General features: G+C 38.2%; 1 protein-coding gene across 1 annotated transcript in view; it reads right to left on the bottom strand.

Moving 5' to 3' along the window:
* Positions 1-372: 372 nt before the first annotated feature.
* LOC122043624 (indole-3-acetaldehyde oxidase-like) overlaps positions 373-27,854 on the bottom strand; it is a 67,589-nt gene continuing 40,107 nt past the window's right edge. Inside the window, exons 2-5 of the mRNA XM_042604232.1 lie at positions 1,030-1,995; positions 715-807; positions 527-625; positions 373-435 (exon numbers count right to left, since the gene is read on the bottom strand). Of these exons, the coding sequence (XP_042460166.1) occupies positions 373-435; positions 527-625; positions 715-807; positions 1,030-1,995 (1,221 nt within the window). The remainder of the gene's footprint in view (positions 436-526; positions 626-714; positions 808-1,029; positions 1,996-27,854) is intronic.

Genomic DNA, 27,854 nt, shown 5'->3' with positions numbered 1-27,854 from the left:
AAACAAAATGTATACATATTGATTCACAAATTAAATTTGTATCATACAAGTTATCCTTAACTTCATGACAATAATTTTTCAAACACACAAGTTTTACAAAACCTCATCATTGACTAACCGCTGTTGTTGGTGTCCATCGCATGGAATTGCTTCTTTAAGTCCAACAATCTCTTCTTCTGAAAGGCTTTCAGCTATCACTCTTAGAGCCATCTTCTTCAACTTGTCATCAGCACACCTGGGGTTGTAGGCAATCAAGAAATTTTGTATGAAAACTTTCATACATGTAAATCTCGTACTAAATAATATGTCAATGTTATATATACATGTAATTCATACCGTAAGTGTGTTTATATCGTAACTGACAAGTTTTCTTTATATATTGAACAAAATCAATAGGACAAAAAATCCAATTCCTTGAACAAAAGACCCTTCAACCTGCAGAAACACTCAGATATAAGTATATGAACATACGGCTGATTGTGATTTAGGATTATAAAATCAATAGGACAGATGAAAAAAAAAAAACCTGTCCTAGATCCACGGCAGGACTCAAGCTCTGTCCGCAGTCATATGTAAGGTCTGCTCTCAATATCGTAGTAGCTCCAGTGAGAACATCAATTTCTACCTAGAATGCACACAATTTTCAAAATCAAGAAAACAGACTAGCAATGTGATTACAAGCCAATCATATGAATGATCTACAAAGGAGGTTACCTCGCTTATAGCAGCCCCATAATTTAGATATGATGAAGTATCGTCAGCAACCCAAAATGTACTCGCTGATAAGTTCACATATTGCAAATTTGCCTGTATATTGTAAGGTAACTAGTTCATAATGGATGAAAGGAAGTAACTGCTTTGATTTCCAAAATATAAAAAAGCCCAGGAAATCCCTAAAAGTGAATGCATATAAGCTATCCTGTCCTTCACTTGCATAAGCTAGCTAACACATACAGACTACAGAAATAAGCTTAGCTTCTTGCCAATAAATAAACAGTAGTACATTTGATTAATGACGTAATTACACACCTGGGTAATAAGGGTGTCCCATGAAATTGATCCCATTTGCTCTTCCAAACTTTGCTTAAGAGGCTTTAATCTGCTGACTAGAATAGAGCATGCTAGACGAACTGCTTCGCAGCTTGCTTCAGATTTGGTGCTTCCAGCAGTTAAACCTCCCTGAACCAAACTCAGAGTATCTGCTTGAATGATTCTAACCCTATCCAAAAGATATTTTTTCTCTTCATCCCATAGCTGTTCAAGACCGAATGCAGCCATTTGCTTCACCTTTGTCCACAGTCCCTGGCCTATTTCAATTCCTCCGACTTCAACAACAATTGAACCATCATTTAGAATGGATACTTTCCCTGGTGTTGGCATTGGTTCCACTTCATATACAATTGGTACCCAAGAAATCCCTCGTTTTTTCCATTTGTTGCAACTATTGAAATGCAATACCATTTCAAGACGATTGAAGTAGCTTGCAGATGTAAACAACTCATCAACTATAGCAGGTAAAGTATATTCCGGAGCTTCTCCACTGCTACTTCCATAAAAAAACTTCAGGCTTTCATATGTATGCAAATTTCTTTTTCTCACAACATCGACATCCAAGGACAGGAAAGATGCTACACGCTCAATAATAGCTTCAGCAATGTAAGATCCCTGTACCTGCCCTGGTGCTCGCATCGATGATTTACTTGTAAGATTCGTCTTGCATAGTTTAATATCAAAAGCGAGAGCACCCCAGTTGTATTTTTTTAGACAAGTTATAATGGCATGTGAAATAAGTGGACTATAATCCTCTGATATGCCTGCATTTACCAACAAATTCAAGTACAAGGCCGTAATCTTTCCATCGGATTTAAAACCCACAGAATAGGTTATTTTCATTGGATGCCTTCCTCCTACCATTACCATATCCGTGCTACGATCAAGGTACATCTTTATTGGATGACGCAACTTAAAGGCTGTGAGAGCACATGCTGTTGCAATCTGTGAGCATCAGGGAAAAACCATAGTCTAACGGTTTATTAGCTAAATCATAAACATTCCAAAGCCAGAGAGGGAGAGATAGAGAATGACATCACACATTATTATTTTGTCTAAAATGTAGCAAAATGATATGATTGAACGATTTTGAGATTTTGAGACATTTTGACTGGATGTACAATGGGCTAAAAATATAAATTACATCTATCAACAAGAAAAATCACAAGTAACTGCATTAAGGGATGACTTCTTTAAAAATTTTAACATGATTTACCAAACCAATATAAACTAATTCTTTTATTGAGCATAACTTCATTACATACTGCCAAGTTTGATATTTTTTATTTCATGTAAGAATTCCATAACTCAACTTTGTTTCAATAATAGAGAAAGTTAACTAAGGAACTGAAACTTATAATAAGCCTTAATAAATTAATGAAAAAAGAATTGTTTAGAAGTTCACTGAGAAACATATGAAAATACAACAAATGCAACTGCAAAAAAAAAATAAAAAACTAGTATCCAATTAACTTTTTTTTATACTTTCAGATCAAAAGGTCAAATTTATATACTTTGGTTCATGTTCAAGCAAGAGGATAACAATCTCATCGACAGTTAGTATTTCCTTTTAATATAGAACACTAAAAAGAAGGAATATCAATGATGAAACAAACCTGAAAATGCGAGCTACTGAGGCAGCGAGCAATATGCTTGAACAAGGTAATCATGCAGCGTTGGAACTCTGTCGTGAGCATCAAAGACCAAATATTACCAAATATTAAGATCACTGACAAACCAAATAATACCTTATTTTTAACAGCTATCTAGAGGATCTGGCTTTTTGACTTGAAGTTGGTTCAAAGAAGACAAATCAAATATACAAATACTAAGATGAAAGCATAATGAAGTAGTTAACTTTTTCTACTTTACCTGATTATAAGATCTACAGCTTCTTGCTCAGTATTTTGCTGCACGAGTAATTATTAGAAAAACAAACCCAATAGTGGAACAAAAGCTAGATAAAGAAACTAGATAATTTACACTGACAGAACTTTACAGAATAACATATAATACAGTGCTTTGTACTTGCATATTAATCCAGAAAACATCCTTTCACCTAAGTGACAATTTTTCCAAAACATCATCATTCACAAAACATCATCATTCACTAAAAATTTTCACAAGTTTTTAAACTTCAGTGACAACTTTTCTTTGGGGTCAATTGCTCAAGGTCGATCTGGTAACTATGCACTGCATCAAAAAAATTGGCATTAACTATGATTCCATTACCAAAAAAAACCACCATTCCATGAACTTAAATCTAAATAGAATTATGGCAACTATCATTCCATACCTATTCATAAATATGATCTTGTATGCACTCCGCCAACTCGGACCGAACCTCATCAATTTGTTCACGAGAGTACCCTATTTTTGTGAACTGTGAGCATACACAATTTATGTTAATGGAAAAAATAATCAACACTGATCACTTTGCAATTTTAAATAGTTTATGTCAAATAATTTGAGATAAGCTAAATAATGTTACTATTGATTGCAGCGAATCTCTCTCAATAGTCTCAACTTCTTCAATAATTTCTCTCATAAATCGCATCACAAAAAAACCACATTGTTTCGCAGGAGAGGAGATTGAGGAGCCTATATATAGTAATTAGAGTCAAATTGTTAATGAAAATTATACACATTACAATATATGTTAAACAAAAGTACACATACCTTAACTACTTCCCACTTAACATTTTTCCTACCTTTCCTTCCCTTGGTTGAATTAAACAATTTTAAGGCCCTTCATACGTTAAGAATATTTGTTAAATAAGATTTTTATTATAATAAATATTTACTAAAAGAAATCTGAACTCACATTTCCATTACGTATTTTGAATCATCATCGCGAATGCGGCAACTTAGGGAATCCAACAAGTAAATAGCATCCTTGTAAGGTTCAATAACACTAAGATTCCAATGGAAATTAACTAGGCAAATACATAGGATTATACCGATTACGATCCAATGTATGAAGGGCCAAAATTGCATTGATTCCTATGCAGCAACCAAAATTGCATTGATATAGATTAATTAACCTTAATTGCAATTTTAATTTGCTACAAAAATTTGATTCAACAATCATCAGATCTTCACCTGGCTAGGCTACCAATATCTAATCCCATCGGATTTCATCCTAAAAAAATAGAACCATTACTTATCAACCGATATCGATTAAATCGGCTCATCTAATCTGCATCTACCTTAAAAGATATTCTAATTAATGAAAATATTTATGTATTAATTGCTAGTGATATCAGAACACCTGAGATTCTCAAGGACTTGATGAACAGGCCAGAGGTATAAATAATCATAGAATTATATCGTGGATTAAAAATGCCTTTTCTCTAATATCATACAGCTAACCAACTTCAATACATACTACCAAAGAAGCATAGGACTTTCATTCAATTATGTATAATCAAACAAATTTCCTTTAAAATTTTATAAGTTAAAAATGGATGTTATGCATTTGCAATAGCAATCAGAGAAATCCGTGTTAAAATTTCACTCTCAATATTAATTGATAAAAAAAATGCTGCATTTAACATCACTAAGTATATTTAACCGCATATTAACTATGGAAACAAAATCCATAATTATTTTACCGGTATCAAGTAGTCCATTAGCTCTTATGGTACTAGAGTGTAGACCCTTGATACAAATATTTAGAAAAATCTCCACTAATTCAATTCTGGATGGTCCTATATGATGTACTTTTATAAGTAAACTAAGTTTCAAATAAAGAACAAACATCATAGGAACATAAATCACTAAACTAACAAGCATTACATGGAATTAAACTAAAGAAAATGTATCAACTAAAATCTATATAATGGAAGAGACATTTAATCAAACACTTGATGGGCATGAGTCAATGAAATCATAATGTCTACAAATTGAAACATAGGATGTGTACACTTGATGGGCTGAACGAGAATATTAAGATCCAAAGAAGCCGATTACGATGAGATCTTCATAATTAAACTTAAAAATTGATTTGCAGCTTGAATCATCAAGGCCACGATGCTTAATGTTCTTTGGAAATGGTGGTAGAAAGTAGTGTTCAGCAGCCCCTGCTTTCGAGATAAGATACAGACAATTCTCAGAAAGTAACAAAAACACTCACCGTTCAGCTTGTATCTGGCATCTAAGCTAAAGTTTTCAGTGGACCTTTTGCAAGTGAGTAAGAGTAATAAAATTAACTCGGACGAACTTTTGATCTGCTTTAATGCATCACCCGGGCTCTCCTTCCAGGGGGAAAAAAATGGCTTGAACTAATTCCCCCTCTTGCTCCAGCTACATATATATAACTGCAAAACCAGTGAAGTGTCATGCACAGGTTTCAAAATCAAGTCTAGGACTGTGCCTTCATTCATGTGATGCTGCTTCACCTTTTTACCAGGTAAACATAAAAATGCTCTGCTAAAAAAGATCAACACATGCTCTGATAAGCAAGCACTTCGCATACTGTTAGCAAACCTGAAGAATATCACGGACAGAAAAGTTAATGCATATAACTTTCTGAATACAGACCAACAACGTTACAATCTGCGATCTTACTGAAAGCTCAATGACACTCTAGTTTTATATATATATATATATATATATATATATATATCCCATGCAGAGGTGGGTACTGAATTAGAAATTAAAGCATCAGTCAATGGAGAAACAGATCATAGGAATCAGGGGAGGGGGAAAATTGATGCAGTATGAATCCGGCAAAATGGCTAGTTCAGAAAATAATCAAAAATAAACAAAATCTTATTCTAGAGGGATGGAAGAAATTTTACCTTTCTTTCTTCCGTTCCTCCTACTCTCGAATCTGCTCTGCGAGGAAGGAACTAAGATCGAAGGGTTCAGAGGAGTTGAGGAGCCGTGAGAAGATTAGGAAGGGTAAGCTGACTTTGATTGAGGAGATGGGGAAATGCGAGATTAGGGATCTCGACTTGGAGGAGTTGGGCCGGCGTGAGGAGTTTTGCGTGAGGAGTTTGGGTCGAGATTAGGGTTCAGAGGAGATCACGCGGCAAGGAGAGGAGAAGGCGCTCGTGGAGAGGAGAAGGCGCTCGTGGAGAGGAGTGGAGAGGAGAAGGCGCTCGTGGAGAGGAGAAGGAGAGGAGAAGGCACTCGTGGAGAGGAGTGGAGAGGAGAACTCGTGGAGAGGAGTGGTGAGGAGAAGGCGCGCGCGTTGAGGGTTTAGAGTTTAGCAAAGCGAGGGCTGCGAATTTATTTTAAGTGAGTTTAGGGGAAACATACACAACACTTTAAAAAACGTTTTTTAAAAAAATGTTGTCTTTGACCATAAACAACAACACTAAAGACAACACTTCATTAAAAACCGTTGTCTTTAGTAAAAAGTAAATACCATAGACAACGCTTTTCACTAAAAGCGTTGTAAAACAAAGAACGACAACGTTTTTATTAAAAAGCGTTGTCTATTGGGTGTTGTTGAATGCAAAAATTCTTGTAGTGTATGTTCTTAGTTAATGAAGGCACATAACAACATTCATCTAATTCTAATACAAGCTCAGAGGGCAGAGATAGAAAATAAGTCCCTACAGCAACAGCAGCAACCCGTGCTCCATTGCCTACGCGTAGGTCCACCTCGCCCTTTGCCAATGCCCTGTTATTTCTCAGCGCCTACACATTAGTACAAATGTGAGAAGCACATCCGGTATCTAATACCCATGATGAAGAAATAAATAGATTGACTTCTATAACATATATACCTGAAGTGAAAGTCTCACTTCGCTTCTTCTTAAGATCTTCCAGGTACACCTTGCAGTTCCTCTTCAAGTGCCCGGTCTGACCGCAGTGGAAGCAGGTAGCATCCTTGGCGACCCCTCCTTTAGGCTTCAGTGTCTTGCCTTTACCCTTGGCTTGAGACTTTCCTTTACCTTTGGTCTTGCCCTTGCCCTTGTGTTTCTGAACCATCAGAACAGCTTCTTAAGGTTCAGCTCAACAGTTCTTAACATGCTAAGCAGCTCGGGCAGTGGCTTGTCAATTTCGTTCATATTGTAGTTTAGAATGAACTGACTATAGCTATCCGGCAAGGATTGCAAGATCAGGTCAGTGGCCAGCTCTTCGCCAAGCGGGAATCCCAATCTCTGTAGGTTTTCTATGTACCCAATTATTTTGAGTACATATGGGCCTATGGGAGCCCCATCTGACATCTTGCACTGAAACAGTGCCCTTGAGATCTCAAATCTCTCATGCTTCGCTTGTCCTTGATACAGTTGATGAAGATGTTCAACCATATCGTAAGCGCCCATTAACTCGTGTTGCTTCTGAAGCTCAGAGTTCATGGTCGCGAGCATTAGACAGGACACATCTAATGCGTCATCTTGATGCTTCTTGTAAGCATCTTTGTCTACTCGCGTGGCATTGGCAAGAGGAGCCTCCGGAATGGGCTGCTCCAGAACGTACAGTTTACATTCCTGGGTGAGAACTATTCTCAAGTTCCTGTACCAGTCTAGGAAATTTACTCCGTTGAGCTTGTCCTTCTCAAGGACAGAACGCAGGGAGAAAGTGTTCGTATTTGACGTCATGGTTATCTACAACAGAAAAATGCAGAAAATAAATATCATATTCTTTTAAATCATTTAATTAGGCCTTTAACTAAATGATGCTCCCACTAAATTCTATAATTCATGTGGGACAAGATCCACATCATACTAACCCTTGAGTTAGCTTTGGCTAATACGCCCAAGATTTATTATGATCCGTAGGTAACGATTTACCAATTACATCTCTATGCAACTCTTGTTTATAGGATCATTATCCGCAGTTATATTAAAACTTGAGTTAGCTTTGGCTAATACGCCCAAGAATTAATATAAATGTGATTTATGTCCTATCTTTCCAACCGTTGGAAGAATGCCTATAGTTGTACTCGATCCAACCGAGTTAACTAGGAATACTCAATCTAATTGAGTTTGTATTCACCCATGCGTTGATAAGCGGGACCAAGATTGTCCCTCCGTACCCTACCAAGATAATATGTGTTGCTCTGCTTTGGCAGATTCAACTACACATGTGATCGAGGTAGTGATAGGTATCACGGCACGGTAGACATTAGAGTTGGCGTGATTTAGATCTAATCTAATCATCGATGTGTATCAAATACGCGATAGATCTAATCTAATCGAAATGATGCATCTTGTACATGATTTAGATCTAATCTAATCATTAGGCACTAATTAATTACTAATCATGCATCACATACACACAAGCAATTAATTAAATTAATTTGTGATTAGTCATGGCCCTACTACAATCTTCTCAAGCCAATGAGAAGATCGGATGGTCAACCTAGGGTCAACAGCTTCTCAAGCTCCTCCCTTTGACCATCTTGTGTTGCTCGCGCCCTCCTCGTAACTCTGTCTCGAGTGGACCTTCCACGGCTCCAATTTTGTATATTACAATTTTGAAACTCGAGTTACATTCGAGTCTAAACTAATTTACAACAAGAATAAATAGAGAAAGGCACAACGCGCAGGTCGCGTATCAAAAATACAGCACACACAATCACTTGACGACATGCATGCCGTATTATGAATTACAACACAAAATATACCAATCCAATTGGGTCTTTTTGGGTCATGACTATCACAAATTATACATAATTCTAAATTATGTATTTTCTATAATTTTCTGCAATTTTAATACCAATTTTTACGAGTAAAAATTCCCGGCGGTCCCGTTTAGCGGTTTACGGGCGCAATCGCGGCACGAATCTCCTTGCGGGGCCAGGGGCAGCGCCCCTACCCGCGATCTAACCATCACGAGTGTCCCTAAACGATCCTACAGCGCCTTAGTCCGCTGTCCCAAAACGTTTTGGGGCGAAACCTTGTCGTTTCGGAAAAAGCTTCTTGGTAGTCGAAGCCTACAACTGTCGAAACACTTGTGCTTCACTTCTACGAGAAAAATACCCATAAAAATCATAAAAATCATAAATTTACAGAAAAATACAGTACTGAATTTTTCTCATAAAAAAAAAAAACTAAACTCGTACAAGCTTCGCACGTGGCTCTGATACCACTGTTGGGTTTTTCGGGCCGCGAAAATCATTTTTTCGCGTCGCGGAAACCCCGAAACCCCCGGCCACCGGATCCGTGCGAAGAAAAATAAAACAAAATACGAATATGAGTTTCTAAAGTCTAGATCTACACTAGATAAGAGTGTTACCCTCGATGCGATGCCCTTCGCTATCCCGCTAGTCCAACGATTTGTAGATCTCAAGATTGTCAAAGTAGACAACCCTCTAGAAGTATCCACACGAACACAAGAAGGAGATCACCAAACTAAAGTGTGCTAGCACCTTAGTAGGGTTCGACAAGATGAGGAGAGGAAGAGAAAGAAGAAAGAGCTCTAGGAAGAAGATGAGAGTTACACTTGCAAAATGAAACTTATTCATCCAATAAAGTGGCCGGTCACACTTATGTGGTTTGTAACCTCCATGGGATACCAAGAGTCACAACTCTTGGTAACTCCCATGAGGTGGCACTTCACTTAAGTAACCATGATGATGTGGAGCATCATCATTGGTCCACTTAATGTTAACTCACCAATGAGATGGTATAAAGTCAAGTCAAACTTGACTCTTCATCTTCCTCTCAAGTCAAGTCAAACTTGACTTAATCTCTCTCATGGTTGATCTAATCCAACCATTTAATTCAAGCCAATTTAATATAATGAATCTAATTCATTTAATTAAATTGATTCAATGAGTCATAATCTAAATTAGACTCATTGAACACATGAATCAACTTGAGTCCAACTCAATTAGCCCAATTAGGATTACTCTTAATCCAATTTGATTCATCACATGAATCTAATTCTCTTGGTTCATCATATGAACCTAATCTCCATCTACTTGTCCTTAGTGTGTGCCCTTATAGGTTCTTGTAACGTTGGCAATGCCTCTAAACCCATTTAGGAGCATAAGTAATGAGCGGTATCTAGCAACACATCATTACTACCCAAGTTACAAGAATGTTGAGATCCAACATCACCTTGTGACTACTAATTGTGACTCCTCACAATATATGACAAGTGTCCTTCTATCCAAGACATCTAGATTTGTCACGCCCCGAGGGAGTCTCTGTCCGAAGAAATTTCGGCAGCATCTCCCCTGTACGGGTGACAATCTGAGGCAAATCTATATACAAAATATACATCAGCCACAAGCGGCTGGAATATACACACAACCACGCAGTTTATATCATCAGCCCACTCGGCTGGAACACAATAAACAACCACGCAGTTATATATACATTTAACAGCCTACTCAGCTGTACTAAAACCAATAACACAGCGGAAAAGGACAACACATACAACCCAAAACTAAAACTGCTAGCCAGCTAGGCTTACACAACACAACAATATAACATCTCCAGAAACAAAATCGGAATACAACACTAATTACACCAATTATAAATACCGAAGTAAAAATACACAAAAACGTAGACATGTCTTCGGATGTGATGTGGGGACCGGCAGCCAGAATACTCCAAGCGTCTCCATAAACAATCTAGTACCTGAAAAGATAGTGTCCACGGGGTGAGTTCAACAACTCAGCAGATACCTAGTTGACATGTATAGTAAACTATAACAAATAGTAATAACTATGGAGTACAGTCTCCTAATCAAAAGAAGGTAATGCATAATAGAAAAGGGCTGAAGAGTACTGTACTCACCAGGGCCACCTATCAGAATAATCAGGTCGTCAGACCAGAAGTGTCATAAATCCTGTATGCATGTCAAACATATGCATCCATCCAAATGCAGCATATAAGTGCAGCAAACACAAGTAGTAAACGCATAAATGCATATGATGTCAATGATGCGTCCTGGTCACCCCTGACGCCAGTCAGTCATCTCACACACAATGGTGAGACCGAGTGGGTAGGGCTGTGACAACCATGCACTCTACCGTCACTATACCTGATGAGTGACTGAGTGGACGGGATGCTGTCGAAGTACTCCTGTCCTATGACCCCAAATCATAAATGGGGGAGCTCAATGCTCTCATCTCCCGGAACACGATGACGGGGAGGTATCTCTGCCGGCTACCACGCTGAGTCACCTGACCAACGGAGCCAAACAGAGTCCACCGTCTGCCGGCTACTACGCTGTTACACTAAATGTCAGCGGAGCCAAACAGAGCGGAACTGTCTGCCGGCTACCACGCTGAGTCCTCAGACCAACGGAGCCAAACGGCAGAACCGCCACACACCTGTCTGATATACCACTAACCCATGAGTGGTGGTGTGTGCAGTACATGTAACTGGCGATGTGCTCAACCATAGTGGAGCCGACAATCGCGCAGCATGCAATCATGATGCATGGCAATAAACTAATCAGTATAACCATATCCATATACATAAAATGAGTATCATAATATCGATGGTCAAATACGAAGATCTAAAGTACACAGGTCAGATAGGATATCAAAAACCTAGGTCCTGAACATAACAAGCATGGTATGTCACTACTTCTCTGAGCATATATATATATAATCATGTGGGTACTAGCATAAAATGCATATCAGGTGAGCAAACAAGCATGTTACAGGTATCCAAAAGTGACATACCGAAACAATGACGAACATAATTATTACTAAAATCTATGACCTACTAGACATATCAACAAGACATATCAAAAAGATAAGTCAAGGTACCCGCCTCCAATAGAAAAGGTCCAATCCGATAATCGAGATACTCGTCTCGCGTCAAAGACCTGTAATACATGATATCTAGATTTAGCTAATTTCATATAAATAATTAGCTAAATCAAATCCTCGAGAAGCTATCATAAATCTGGATCCAATTATAAACTCTAATTAGATCATTTAACTCCTCAACTGATTCTAAATATTCCATTCGAATTAGGATTTGGAATAAACATAATCAAGTATAGCATCTTACCCGACTTAGCCCAAATTCAATACATATTCAACTAATCAAATAAATCCAAATTCTTTACCTCAATTCCCACAGCCAATCTTGCTGCTAAAAATCAAAGAGAAGCTGGAAGGTGTGACTGTCGGTTCCAAGATCAATCCACAGCAACGCAAACCCTACAGGAAACCTTCCCCACTGCTCGGATCAGATTGAGATACACAAATTACCCATTTAAGAAATCCTAATTACATAACACAATTTCTTACCTCCCAAAATCAACAAGACTCGACTGGACCTGGTGGCTGGCACAGAGGAGATTAGAGAGGAAGGTGAGGCTCGGCAGAACCCAGGGCAGCAACTCACACAAGTGTGAGGCTCGGCTAGGGCAGAAGAAAGGACGGCAGACGACACTAGGGCAGAGAGAAGATTGGAGAGGGCCGGTGGCTGTGAACCCAAAAATCTAGGGCACAAGGAGTTAGCCGGCGACGAGAGCTCGGGTGGCTAGTGACCAGCCGCGACACTGTGGCGTCGGAAATGGGGCGTCGACGCTAAGGCAAAGAGGATTCTCGGCAGCGTCGGCTGTGGGGGCGTCGCCGCTATTCCTTGTGGTGGTGGCGGCAGTGGAAACTAGGGCACGACTCGGCGTCGGTGGGCAGAGATCAGGCTTGGAGAAGAGGAGGCAGTGGCCGGCGCTAGGGCGGTGAAGTCAGCGTCGCCGGTGTGGAGAAGGAACGGCACAGTGAAGAATCGGGGAAGAAATGGAAACCGTCGGGTCGGGTGAGGGGTTCGGCGAGGGAAAGAAAAAGAAAAAAAAACAAAAAGGAAAAGTAAAAGAAAATAAAACTTTTCCTCGTTAAATGGGGTGACCTAAACAGGCTTTCCCGGACCCCGTTTTTATCCCTGTTAACTCGTCCGTATGAGCTCCGAAAAATTCCTGAAAAATTTTCAAAAATTTCAAAAAATTCTCTTATTAATATTCGCCTATTTTCGGTATTTTACAAGATTGATCAATGTGAGGCATAGACCGTGTCATCCTCTGATCAAACTAAATCTTGAACTCCAAGTAGACTCACCAAATCAAATGAGCTCAATATCTTATATTGACTCATTTGGGCATGGTCATGCACTTCGTGGTCTCACTCTATCAAGAATATCGATGTCGCTCCCATCATATAGGAGGGATAGATCCCATCTACATCACTCACATCCCTCTGCATAATTCGTTACATACCCAGTAATCGCCTTTATAGTCCACCTAGTTACGGGTGACGTTTGACGAAACCAAAGTACATAACTCCTTATGTAGGGATCCATGGTGACTTCAGGTCTAAGGACTAGTAGTCATACTAATAGCCACATGAGAAAGTATATGACACTCATATAACGATCCATGATACTTTCTCATGACGGATCATTCAGTATAAATTCTCCAATGCATACCCATGTGTCAACTTGATATCTCTATATCCATGACTTGTGAGATCAAGTCATCGAGTTGACCTACATGCTAGTTTCGTCGCATTAACATTGTCCCTGAATGTTAATACTCGACTAGGAATGATTAAGAGTAATGTTCCCTATATCATCTCACTATCGGTTCAACTAACCGATTGATATAGGTGAGAACCTTCTACTCAAGGATGTTATTATACTTAGTTTATTTGGCACCAATACAACTAAGTATAATAACCAAAACAAATGCCTTTATTTATATAAGAATATGATACAACAAGTCCATAATACAATCATCAAATGATTGGCTCTAGGGCTCTAACTAACACATTATGCATGATTGTTAATCTTGTCCCATAGTGTGACAATATGGTGCAAGTTTATCAATTATGTATAGTTAGGTTTTGTTTATTGTTGTTTAAATTTGTTTAGTTCAATTGCATTAGTTTGAATATTGCTCTTCATTTTTGCATGTTTATGTTATTTTTTATGTTTTCATGTTATGCCTATTGAGGGACGTTCTTGTGTCGCGGTATGATAATGCAGTATAAGTTTATCTTCAATAGTAAGATAGAATTGTTGGTTAGTTTATTTATGGATGGTTTGTTCTGTAGAAGGTGATGCTTGTAGTGTAGAGTGACATTGCGCTATGGGTTCATCATTGCTAGTTAGTTAGAATTTCTTCTGTTGTATTAGGTTTAGAGAACAACCTCAAGCAAAACCCCCTTGTTCGATTTTACCTGAAAGTAAATGTCTTGCCACTGGTTTTGCGAGAGAGATGATCTGGGCCCTCTACTATACTATCTTAGTGTAGGTTAAGGAGTTTCGGTTGATTATAAATTGTTAATTTGATTTGCACATATGACAGATGCGACCACAACATTAGGTATCCAGTAGTGGTTTGATCCAACTTGATTAATCGAGCTTGTTTTAGGGACTCATACTTAGACTTTGTTTCAATTTTGATTTAAAATTGACAAGATTTAAATCGAGTGTTAGCCTTGTATCCTAGTCTGAATTGATTGAATATAGTCCTTTGTTTTCCAAGTATCATATCAATATACTTAGAACACACAATGAACTATTCCAATGATTTTCCAAGTTCTTTGACTTGATCTTTCAAAGTGAAATTTTAATCTTCAAGTTGGATTTGAGTTAAAGTTTCATTTTGAATTGGTCCAGTCAAGGGACTTGGGTTACTTTCCTCAGGGCTTTTACATCCTTTTAGAATGACTTGACTCGTATGTTAGATTTAGCTAACTTATGAGTTAAGTACGAAATTAAATTATACAACTTATCTACTAAAGAAGAACTTACAGTAATATTTGGTCCTTCAGAAACGGATATGGATATGTGGCTTCTCTCAGACATGGCCTCTGATTCGAATTCGAACTTAGTGTCAATTACTTGTTCCTATGCCGGTAGTGCGAGGAAACTTGGTTGGGCTTGTTCTTCTTCATTTGAGTCTTCTGACAAAGATTCGTCCCATGTTGTTTGTAGCACCTTCTTTCTCTTTTACTTCTTAGCTTCTTTTAGATTTGGACACTCTGAGTTGAAGTATCCTTTTTGGTTACATCCGTAGCACGTTACCTTAAACTTGCTCTTCAAAGTCTATCCTGGTTCAGATTGAGTGTCCTTCAACTGGATCACCTTCTTGATTTCGTGTTTGGAGAAGCTTTTCTTTTTCTTGTATAATTTTTGAACTAGGTTAACTAGTTCGGTGGTAATTTCTTCATCGTCTTCGGAATCAAACTCAACTTCAAATTCGGGCTTGAGTCGTAGCTTGCATTTCAACTCCTTTATTTTGATTTTCCCTGTAAGCAAAGCAAACTCTTTCTCTACAAGACATGCATCAATCTATTCATCCAATTCAAATTTGAAAAATAATTTATCTAACCTAAGAGAAGAATGATCCTTGAAAATATTGTAAGAGCATCTACATCAGCTACTTCATTCAAAGATTTTAGCCTAAATTTTGGATAAGGTAGTTAAAAAAATCTTTGCATCAACTACCCTATCTATTCCCTAAATTTAGATTTAATGAATAGTAATTTTTCAAATTTAGGGAATGAAACCTCTACCCTAAAAGTAAAATAATATTTTTTTTTTCAATCTCTCTCCTTCCACTCATTCTTTTTTATCTTTCTCCTTCCATTCATTTTATAAATATAATAATAAAAAAAAGAAAAAAAAATAATAAAAAATTAAAGATAATGAAAATTTTAGGGTAGTTGATGTAGTGTGTAATGAAAAGTGATTGCTTAAATTTAATAAATTGAGTTATTTATCTTAAATTTTAGATATAGTAATAGGGAAACTGATGTGGATGTTCTAAGCATCTACCATAGATGTTGACAAAATATTCGTCCGAAAAGTTTTTAGTGTATACCTGATTATATCTCTATTTTCCACTTGCTGACTGATGTGCGTAGATATTATGATCATTTATGCATGCTTTGACACACATCTACTTGCATTTCATTAGCATAATCTATGTTTATTGCACCCTATTTTATTATAATGCCGTACTTTCATTATATTTTTTTCGGAGATATACTCTTTGCTTGTTTTGATTGATAGGACACTATTTGGAGCGAAAATGGAGCAAAAACGCACATAAGAGCTTGGGTCGTGTGGCCATTATCATGCCTTGGTCGTGCCTGGAATCTAGATTTGAAGAGGGCCATGACCGTGTGCCCCCACACGGTTGTTCCATTATCCTCGTGGCCAAGCAACACACGACCGTGCCAAATGGCACGACCGTTCCAACGATCCAGAGGAGATAAAGGTCACAACCGTGTGAATCCACACGGCCGTGTGACCTTGGCAGAGAAGAAAAAGGTCACGGCCGTGTGAGTGCCACACGGCAGTATGAATCAACCCGAGAAGAAGTCGTGTAAGGCCGTGTGGATTCCACATGGTCGTGTGACGAAGAACACGGGTCGTGCCACACCAAAACAGGGTTGTGTTGAATTCTGGGCAGATTGCAGACCGTTCGTAATTTGGCTATAACTTTACGCTCCATTGGAGTTTTGGGATGTTCTTTATATCAAAACGTAACTGACTTCAAGATCTACAACTTTGCTTCAGATCCAACAGAGAGAAAGCATTGTCTGCCTATGCTAAATGGCACGGTTGTGCCTCCCAACCGCGGGTTCAACTGGACCTCCGCCCAAACTGCAGACCAAACTTCGAACTGCCATAACTTTCGGCTCGGTTGGAGCCAGGGCTCGATCCAAGTATCAGATTGAAGATAATTTCAAGACCTACAACTTTGGTTCAGGCTTGGAGGAGGTATAAAAGGGTCAAGAACCCTATTCTTAGCATCTTTGGGTTTTGGGATTTCGCCCCCTCTCCTTGGGAAAGGGTTCTCCCCTTCGAGGGAAACCCTAGAGCTTCATCCGCCGCCATCTCTTGACATTCCGTCCATCTCCAGAGCAAGGAGGCATCACCAAGCCATCGGAAACCTCGGCAAGCATTTCTTCTTCCTCTTCTTCTCACATCAAGCGTTGTATGTGTGCTTTACTTTATGTTTTGGGGTTGTTCCTCTCTCGCAATGGAGTATATCTTTTTTTCTATGGATGTAGGGAGTAGTTTTGGATAGGGTTTGATGTAAGACTCATGTTTATACTTTTACTCGTTGGATGATTTCTCTTACTTCGTTTCTATTTGATATGCATGAGACTTGTGGCCTTGTCATGTTAATTGATTATGTAAGAATTGCTAATTTTGTAAAGAGAGGATCTTAGATCATATACCCGAGGGGTCCTAGTGACAGGGGTAACCCATTCACAGACATCTAGAATATTCCCTTGAAAGGAGAGGCAATTTCTCCACGAGGAAGTAAGAGACCAAACCAAACCCCTATTTCTATCCCTAATGTTACCGATTAGATTTGTATTCTTGTGATCTACCGAGGCGCCCTAGTGACAGGGGTTAACCGTAACAGGATTTCATAGGGATCTTCTCTTATTAGTACTTAAGGATAGTAGCTTTAACTTCCGGTGAATGCATGTTGATTGACAATGAGGAAAAGATATAACACACTAGGTACCGGTAGATAACACCGCTAAACATGTTTCAACTACTAGAGAATGAGATATACCTTTATTGTTCTCTTTCCTACGAGGACAGTCCGCCTTCCAATGTCCTGACTTCTTACAGATGAAACACTTACCCTTTGGCTTCTTCATTCCAGCGTTTGGTCTTGTACCTAGAGGTTTATTCACTTTCTTTGCTGAGACAGCCTGTTTCTTCTTCTTCTTGCCTTTTGACTTAGAAGTAGAACCATTTTCAGCATAGTAAATCTGAGAACTGTGACGAAATATACCTTCTACTTCCTATAGTCCTGTCAAAAGTTCCTTCAACGTATACTCCCTTTTATTCATGTTATAGTTCAGGCGGAACTGCTCAAAACTTTTAGATAGCGTTTGGAGAATAATATCGATATGGATTTCCCCATCGATTTCACCTCCAAGGATCTGTATTTCGTTCAGATAAGTCATCATCTTGAGGATATGATCCTTTACGGGTGTCCCCTCTGACATAGTGGTTGTCATTAATTTTCTCATTGCCTCTTGCCTAGCAGTCCGACTCTGGTGTCCAAAGAGTTCTTTGAGATTGTTCATTATATCATAAGTCATTGGTAAATCCTGATGCTGATATTGCAATACATTTGACATCGAAGCCAAAATGTAACACCGCGCCATCTCATCTGTCTTTACCTATTTCTTATGATACTCAATCTCCTCTTCACTAGAATCACTATTAGGAGCATCAGGGCAGACCTCTATCAATACAAACTTATAGCTTTCCGCAGTTAGGACAATATCCAGGTTTCTTTTCCAATCTATGTAGTTTGGACTAGTAAGTTTGTTCTCTTTCAGTATAATTGTCAGTGGGTTGAAAGTCATCCTAAGAATCACAAAATAAACTTTGGTCAAGACTCTAAATTTAAAATAATATTAATTCCTCAAACAATACTATTTAAATTTACCAACACCTCTAAACACCGGGAATATTGCATGCCACGTTAGTGTGGACATATACAAATTCAACATTTGTAAGAGAAGGGTTTACCCATTAATTTTATTATCTTGTCATCCTAACTTTATGACAAATAAAATTAATAGTGTGTGGTTAAGTTAGGCCTTCATTACCTAAAGAGGGAATTTGCCCTCTGGGAAAGGAGGAGAATGAAGGAAACCCTCATTCATACATTAGCATGAAAGAAGTTGAGGCTATGAGATTAGCCTAACTTAAAGGAGGTATTGTCAAACATCAAAAAGGGGGAGATTATTGGTGCAATATTCCCTAGGTCAAGGTTGACCTGGTTGACTGAGCTTGAATTGGGTCAAGCTCGAGTCTTGATGTTTGAGTTTCGATGTTTGACAATACATGTGGACAACACATGGAGATTACAGGTGCAATTGTTCATGTGGGGAGATTATGAAGAAGAGTCAAGTAGGTCAAGTTTGACTGGATACTTAACTGGAAAATCCTAGTGAGTGAAGCCAGGTGAAAGTCCTAACTGGAAGGTTAGGCAGAAGGAAAATCCTGATGAGTGAAGTCAGGTGAAAGACCTAGTGAGTGAAGCTAGGCAGTTGAAAGTCCTGGTGAGTGAAGCCAGGCAGAAGGAAAATCCTGATGAGTAAAGTCAGGTGAAAGACATAGTGAGTGAAGCTAGGCAGTTGAAAGTCCTGGTGAGTGAAGCCAAGCAGAAGGAAAATCCTGGTGAGTAAAGCCAGGTGAAAGACCTAGTGAGTGAAACTAGGCAGTTCAAAGTCCTGGTGAGTGAAGTCAGGCAGAAAGAAAATTCTGGTGAGTAAAGTCAGGTGAAAGACCTAGTGAGTGAAGCTAGGCAGTTGAAAGTCCTAGTGAGTAAAGCCAGGTGAAAGACCTAGTGAGTGAAGCTAGGCAGTTGGAAAATCATGGTAAGTGAAACAGGTGAAAGTCCTAGTAAGTGAAGCTAGGCAGAAGGGAAGTCCTGGTGAGTGAAGCCAAGCACAGGAAATCCAGATGGATCAAGGCTGATCGGACATTTGATGCTGGGAAATCCAAGTGTGTCAAGGATGACCGGGCACTTGGCACGAGGAGAAAAATCCAAGTGGGTCAAAGGGATTGACTAGACACTTGATGAGGGAGTCCTAACAGGTCTAGGGTAACTGGATGCTAGGAATGATGTACCAACTGGTCATGGTTGACCGGATGTTGGTTTTGGGGACTTTGTGTTGGTGCGGGAAGCATCCGACGATCGAACTCGTGTTTTGATAATGGCAAAGAATTCAAAGTTAAGGTGTTTTGTAATCTAACAAGTCTGCTTGAGGATTTCAGGAAAGTCCTAGCTGCGGTTAGGCAAAGGGAAAACCCTAGGGGGTGGTAACCCTAGGTCATAGGGGGTGGTAACCCTATGCGGAAAGTCTTGGCAGGTCGATGGCTTCAGGCAAAAGTCCTAGGGGGTGGTAACCCTAGGTGGAAAGTCCTAGTGTCGCGAACCAGGTGAAAGACTGGACTAGCCGGGAAGCGGATGTCCAGCAAAAAGTCCGAAAGCGTCAAGTGCTGAGCAAGAGTCCAGTCGATCTGGAGGATCGACTGGCAACAGGTAAATCTCCTGAGTGGAGTAGGTGAGGACGTGTTCCCCGTAGAGGGAACAGTAGGCGTCGGGTCGACCTAGGGTTTCCGGTAGGAAATCCGAAGTCAGACCCGGACAGTCCGGAGACTGTCATAACATTCTTTATTATTCATACTGTTGTTTTGTGCTAACTTTGTGTTGCAGGATATTGTTTGCGACTAACATGTCTTGCAGGTACAAAATAACGAAGCTTTTCCTCGGATGAACAGTGTCCGAGGTGCCTCCATGGAGCTTGGAGGCGCCTCGGGTGCAAAATCTGACCTGGCTGCGAAGCATCAATGGAGGCGCCTTGAAGGGAGTATAAGGCGCCTTGGAAGGCGCCTTGAGTAGGGTTTAAGGCGCCTTAAATAGATGAAGTTCGACCAGTTCAAGCTTGATCCACGCGGAGGACTCGGCAGCATGGAGGCGCCTTGAACAGCCTTCAAGGCGCCTTGAATACCCTTTATAAGGGGGTTTCGACCAGCACTTCAGAACATCAATTTCCATGTGACTCCTTTGCTACATGTTGCTCCAAACGACGTTTCGAAGTGCTTCTACTCGTGCCCAACGATCAGGAGCTCCGAATCTTCATTTCTTAATTGTCGTTGGTATAATTAATTATTGTCAATTATTGTACTTTAGTTTGTAATTATTATCGAGCTTATAGTTGTTGCCCATCGAAAGCGATCAAGGATCGCGGGCCTTCGAGTAGGAGTCGCCTTAGGCTCCGAACGAAGTAAATTCTTCATGTCTGTGTTTTCTCTATTTCATTTCCGTTGTGTTTTAATTACTCCGATAGTTTTCCGAAAATTGAACGAAATAGCCACGAGCGCTATTCACCCCCCTCTAGCGCTTCTCGATCCAACAATTGGTATCAGAGCGGGGTTGTTTTGAATTGGTGCAACCACCATTCAAAATATTTTTTTCGTGGTATTTTTTATTGTTCTTTCGGAGTCAATTAGAAATTAGCTTAGTAGCTAAAATTCTAATTCTTTTCAAAATCGGTGTTGCTCAAAGTTGGTCAATACCACTTGAGCTCGTTTTTTTTTTCCTTCTTCCCACACTGCTAATCCAAGACTCACTCTTGGAATAGATCCTCCTGTTTTTGTTTTTTCCAAATCTAAATGGCCCAACAAGAAGGATATAGCACTGTTCGTCCCCCGCTATTCTCCGGAGAAGACTTCGGGTATTGGAAGTGGCGAATGGAGATATATCTTAAAACCCAATTCGACACCTGGATGATAGTCAAGACGGGACTACAATTACCAACTGATGAAGACGGCAAGCCTACATCTTGCGAAAAGTGGGAACCATCTCTTATCAAAAAGGTGAAAGCTGATGCCAAAGCCACCTGCACCCTCCAGTGCGGTCTTACCAAGGAAGAGCTCAACAGAGTCGGTCCGTTCTCTTCCGCAAAGGAGCTGTGGGAAAAACTGATCGAACTTCACGAGGGCACCTCAGAAACTAAGGTAAGTAAGCGTGATTTGTTACTTAATAAACTATACAATTTAAAAATGCAGGAAGGTGAGACGGCGAGTTCACTACATGCTCGAATTCAAGATATTCTGAACTCCCTTCACGGAATCGGGCAGAAGGTAGAAAATAGGGATATAATAAGGTATGCCCTTAATTCATTTCCAAGGAGTACATTGTGGGCATCAATGGTAGATGCCTACAAAGTCTCCAAGGATTTGTCTTCCTTAAAATTAGATGAATTGTTTAGTGAATTTGAACTTCATGAACAAACTAATGCACAGCCGACCGAGAAGGGTATTGCTTTGATTGCAGGTTCTAGTCGAACACGGGAACCAAGAGTACGGTGAAAAATTAAACCGGAATCAAAAGACGAACACGACTCAAAAGACTCAGAAGACGAACTGACCAGCGAACTAGTGAACCTCGTGAAGAAGCTCTACAAGAAGAAGAAGGGCTTCAACAAGAAAGATCTGAAGAAGGCAGTTCAATCCAAGGAGGCCCAACCGAACTCGAAGGTAAAGTTTGAAGTCACCTGCTACGGGTATAACCAGAAGGGGCACATCAAAACCAACTGCCCCAACCAAAAGGAAGCCAAAAAGCAAAGAAGAAAGAAGGCCTTGAAGGCAACCTGGGACGAATCTTCTTCGGAGGACGACGAAACTCGATCAGACGAGTTTACTCGCACTGATGGCCCGGGACCAGATCGTCAAGAGCGAGAGCGAGTCAGAGGCCGACTCCGAGCAAAGCCATGGATCCGCATCCGTTTCCGAAGGGCCAGACTCCACTGTAAGTATTCCGAGGCTTAATAACTTAGTCAATTATTTATTACGTAAGTTAGCTAAGTCAAACCTTAGGATTAAATCACTTCTAAAGGAAGTAGCTGTCCTTAAAGAAGTGACTAACACTAAATCTTTACCTGATCAAGTTCAGATTGGAAATTCAACTCAAGTTCAAAAACTTGAGGAAAAAAATTCTAGTTTGAAAAATCAGGTAAAAGATTTAAAAAATACCTTAGAACGGTTTTCTTTAGGTTCCAAGAATCTTGACCTATTTCTTAGGACACAAAGAGCCGTTTACAATAGAACTGGGCTAGGATATAAAAGTAAAAAGAAATATAAATCTTATTTATCCTTAATAAACAAACAAAATAGTAAATTAGTCCAAGCATGGGTCCCCAAGTCCAAATTGATTAATCAAGTTAGACTTGGCCAATACTGGATTCCGAAGGATCAAATACACTACCTCGATAGACCATATCGAGGTCATGATCCAGGGGGAGCAAAAAGAAAAACGATCTTAAAAATTTAAAATTCAAAATTCAAAAATCAAAATCAAATCAAAAATCAAAATTAAATTAAAAATTCAAAATTAACTTATAAATTAAAAAATTAAAACTCAAAATTAAATTATAAATTCAAAAATCAAAATCAAATCAAAAATCAAAATTAAATTAAAAATTCAAAATTAACTTATAAATTCAAAAATTAAAAATCAAAATTAAATTATAAATTCAAAAATCAAAATCAAATCAAAAATCAAAAATCAAAATTAAATTAAAAATTTGAAATTAACTTATAAATTCAAAATTCAAAATCAAATTAAAAATTTGAAATTAAATAAAAAATTCAAAATTCAAAATCAAATTAAAAATTTGAAATTAAATTCAAAATTCAAAATTTAAAATTCAAAATCAAATATAGATGGAGGATCCAGACTAGCTGGCACCCCCAACTGAACTACCCGACAGGATAACTAAACCTAATCTACCCAAAATGGATAAAACGAGAGTAGATTACCCGGCAGGATAATTAAGGTTAGATTAAAACGGGCTAGGTTTAACTTCATCCACAGTACTGGTGAAGTTTTTGGATGATAGTACGTTAGGGAAGCTTGGGCATCGCATGTCTAGGAAGATATGGCTTCGACCTGGTGCATTTGGCCAAGTGGAACTGACCAAAGCTACCCTTAAATGGATCCTAACTAGTTAGACCAAGGATTGGTATTAAGTTCAATGGGTAAGACTATTTGGAAACCTTGAAGGCATGGTTACTTTAATGAGCTCCTTGTGACTCACCATATCCCAGAAGTTTATACAAAGAATGCTTACTTGTTGAACCCAAAGCTAAACCTGAATCTAACGCAAAGTTAAACCAGACCCTTAAATTCAACAATAATTCATCTCACAACAATTATAGGGTTCCCTGATTGACAATTTAGATCGGGTGAGATAACTAAGAAATTAAATCATGAAAATTATCTTGAACTTAAACAAAGTTAATTAATAATAAAATTACCTTTAATTAACTTGAATTATTCTCTAATTTCAAAATTATTTAAAAACTCAAATTTCAAAATTATTTTTAAAAAAAACTTAAATTTCAAAATTATTTTAAAACTTAAATTTCAAAATTATTTTAAAACTTAAATTTCAAAATTATTTTTAAAAACTTAAATTTCAAAATTATTTTAAAAAAAACTTAAATTTCAAAATTATTTTTAAAAAAACTTAAATTTCAAAATTATTTTTAAAACTCAATTTCAAAATTATTTTAAAACTCAATTTCAAAATTATTTTAAGACTTAAATTTCAAAATTATTTTAAAAAAAACTTAAATTTCAAAATTAATTTTAAAAAAAAACTTAAATTTCAAAATTATTTTAAAACTTAAATTTCAAAATTATTTTAAAACTTAAATTTCAAAACTATTTTTAAAACTAAATTTCAAAATTATTATTTTAAAACTCAATTTCAAAATTATTTTAAAACTCAATTTCAAAATTATTTTTAAAACTCAATTTCAAAATTATTTTAAAACTAAATTTCAAAACGATTTTAAAACTCAATTTCAAAATTATTTTAAAACTCAATTTCAAAACTATTTTAAAACTCAATTTCAAAATTATTTTAAAACTCAATTTCAAAATTATTTTAAAACTTAAATTTCAAAACTATTTTAAACTTAAATTTCAAAACTATTTTAAAATTCAATTTCAAAATTATTTTAAAATTCAATTTCAAAATTATTTTAAAACTCAATTTCAAAATTATTTAAAACTCAATTTCAAAACTATTTTAAAACTCAATTTCAAAATTATTTTAAAATTAAATTTCAAAACTATTTTAAAACTCAATTTCAAAACTATTTTTAAAAAAAAACTCAATTTCAAAATTAATTTAAATTAAACTTTAAAATCTTTTCAAAATTAATTAACTTTACTTATTTAACCTAAATCAGGTAAAATATATGTTGATTTAAAATTAATTCAACAAAAAAAAAAAATAGGACACGTGGCACATGAAGGCGCCTCCCTCAAGGAGGAGGCACCCTCAAGCAGTGGCGGGAAATTTCCCGCCGCCTACTTAAGGCGCCTTAAGGGACCCCTTAAGGCGCCTCCAAAGGCGCCCTAAAAATCCCTTAAGGCGCCTTAAGCCTTCCCTTTTGTCACGAACAGAAGCGTTTTTTCTGTTCGTGTTCATATTCTGCCGCAAGCCAACTTCTTGCGATTCTTCCCAACCAAGGCGCCTTCTACCCGTCTCCTTCCCTTTCATTCCTAGCTATGCCTCCTAGATATAACCTAAACCCCTTTCATTCATTTATTTCCTACATTCTTTGCTAGTTTTGCAATTTTTTCTTGTATAATGTCAACAATATGAAGCGTCGTATTGTGGATACCACACCAGCTAGGGCCCCTTTCACGGACCCGAGATTTCCCTCAGAACAGCATAGGATAGATTTCGCTAGGTTCACCTTTGAGTCAATAAAACCTAGATATTGGTCGGGAATTTTTGTCCCAAAATTGTCAACCCACTATCCAGATGATAAACCACTATCATCTAGATAGACTGGTTGACTGTACCACTACAGTCAACCAAGATCTGTGTGCCCAGTTCTATCACAACCTTGAAAAGGTTGATGATAGAACCTATTCCACCAGAGTTGGTGGTACTGATCTTCAGCTTACATCCTCCCTACTTCACACCAGCCTAGAGCTTAGGGAGTCCGAGTGTACATTCTTATGTTACCCGAGTAGGAACCTACCCTTTGGTGATCCTTATTCCCACATTACTTTAGATGATATCTACATGCATTTCTTTAGGGAAGAGAGACCCTTGGGCCTGACCGAGTTCAGATCCACTCTTCTTCGTGTTCAGAATTACTCTATGTATAGAGTCCTGACAGCTTGCATACTACCCATCTCATCTCGAGACGTCTCGAAGATGCGACCGTCCCACTCGTTCTTTTTGTACGCCCTCAGCCAGCGCCTAGATATAGACATAGCCCTCCATATGTTTCATAACATTGTCCTTGCATCTAGTACAGTTACATCTGGAGTAGTTCATATGCCTTACTGTCATATCCTGACCCAGATATTCTCCAGCTCTGGGATAGACATCACTAGAGGGGTACTCATCCCACTTACCATTTATGATGAGTTCGGTCAGCGTAGCCTTAGATTAGCAGGGGTAGAGGTCACTGCCGAGGAGATTCTGGCCTGGAAGGGCCGACCACCACCAATTGCTGCCCCTGGTGCTCCAGAGGCCGAGGACGCACCAGATGCGGATGAGGAGTGGCCCGATTTTCTGGCAGAGGACTTTTTCACAGATCCTTCCACCTCTGCCGGACCCTCCACCTCAGCCGGGCCTTCATCTTCAGCACCACTCTCTGTCGAGGACATACTCACTCGACTCGAGGTCCAAACCACTCAGACGCGACGAGCTGTGTTAGATAGTCATCGCTTTCTTCGATCTATGCGATCCGAGATGGTTGCTGGTTTCGCATCACTTCGAAGCGAGATTCGGCGTCAGGGACAGCCTCAGCCGCCACCCGAACAACCTCTAGCCGATCCTCCAGCTAACGATCCACCTGCTTGATTCTATTCTGGACACTTACTCATCTTTTTGGATTGATCTGCCTATCTTACTCATCATTTTGGATTGTATCCTGGATCTTTTAGACTGTCTGGACATGTTATTGAGTACTTATGTGCTATTTTTTTAGAATAGTTGTCTCAGTTCGTTTTAATTATTGTTTTTCAAATTCTAGGAAAAATAAAGTTCAAAGATTCCAATTTTTTTTAGATTTTTAAAAAAGTGGAATTAGCCTAGGCTTTCCCCTAGAAATCATGTTCCCTTAGACTTAAGCTAGAGCATCTCACAAGCACCTAGGTATACTTTGATTGTGTTTGAAAGACATAGAACGTTGTAAGATGCATAGGGTGCAGCCTGGACTCAAGAATGTTTATATCAGTGCATCAATATGGGTCTGGGCATTAAACACGTAACATACATCAATCAAGTCAAGTTTTCCAGCTCTAGTCAAAACTAACTGGACCAAATTGACTTAACTTGACTAACCATGTGAAAGTTGTTGCCCTGCAGGTAATTAGCAAGTAACTAAAGGTTGGACAGTTGGTAAAGGATACTCAATTTTCTAGTTAAGCATGTATGGTCTTTAGGGCTCTGATACCTCTTAAGTTAATCTATTGAACATGACTCATGCTTGGACTTAAGGACCAACTGACTTTGAATGAATAACCTAAACCAAAGTTTTAGCTACATTACTCCCTCCTTGTCCTAAAATTTAAATATTGTTTAAACTTAAGCTAAGTTTACTGTTAACCTAAGCTATAGTTTTCAAAATTCAATACTTGTAAAGAGCTAAGCTAAGTTCCAATCTTAATTTTCAAACTTTGTTGAACTTAGCTAATTTTGAAATCTAACTTTGTAAATTCCTGCACAGTTTTTCAAAACTTAACTCATTACCTTCAAAGATTAAAAAGCAACTTTAAAATTTTCTCCTAAGTAAAAATTATATTTTTACTAGCTTTTAAAATCTATCAAAAAGATCCACTTCCTAACAGTTTTATAATTTTCCAAAGAGCTAACATCATCTTTTTCACTTAACTAAAAAAAAAGAAATGACTGTTAAGTGGTCTCAAAATCTAGTAAATCAAATAACTATTCTTGCTCATTTTTGATATATGGCAAAGGGGGAGAGTAGCAAAAATGTAAAATTCAAATTTAAAATAATAAAAAAGGGGGAGCAACAGTTAAGGGGGAGCATATAATTGGCGCTAAACTTTAAATTCGTAGGGTTTACTTTAGCAAATTTGCTTTGTTAAATGTGTTCATCTATTCTTAGCAAATTTGCCTGTGTTAAAAGTGTTCATCTATTCGTTTGTTTACTTAACTTTGAATTTGAGTTGTCATAATCAAAAAGGGGGAGATTGTTGGTGCGGGAAGTATCCGACAATCGAACTCATGTTTTGATAATGGCAAAGAATTCAAAGTTAAGGTGTTTTGTAATCTAACAAGTCTGCTTGAGGATTTCAGGAAAGTCCTAGCTGCGGTT

This window comes from Zingiber officinale, chromosome 2A (genome assembly GCF_018446385.1).
Source record: "Zingiber officinale cultivar Zhangliang chromosome 2A, Zo_v1.1, whole genome shotgun sequence".
NCBI lineage: Eukaryota > Viridiplantae > Streptophyta > Magnoliopsida > Zingiberales > Zingiberaceae > Zingiber > Zingiber officinale.
Note: the sequence above shows the minus strand (reverse complement) of the source record. Positions and strands in the feature narration are given on the sequence as shown.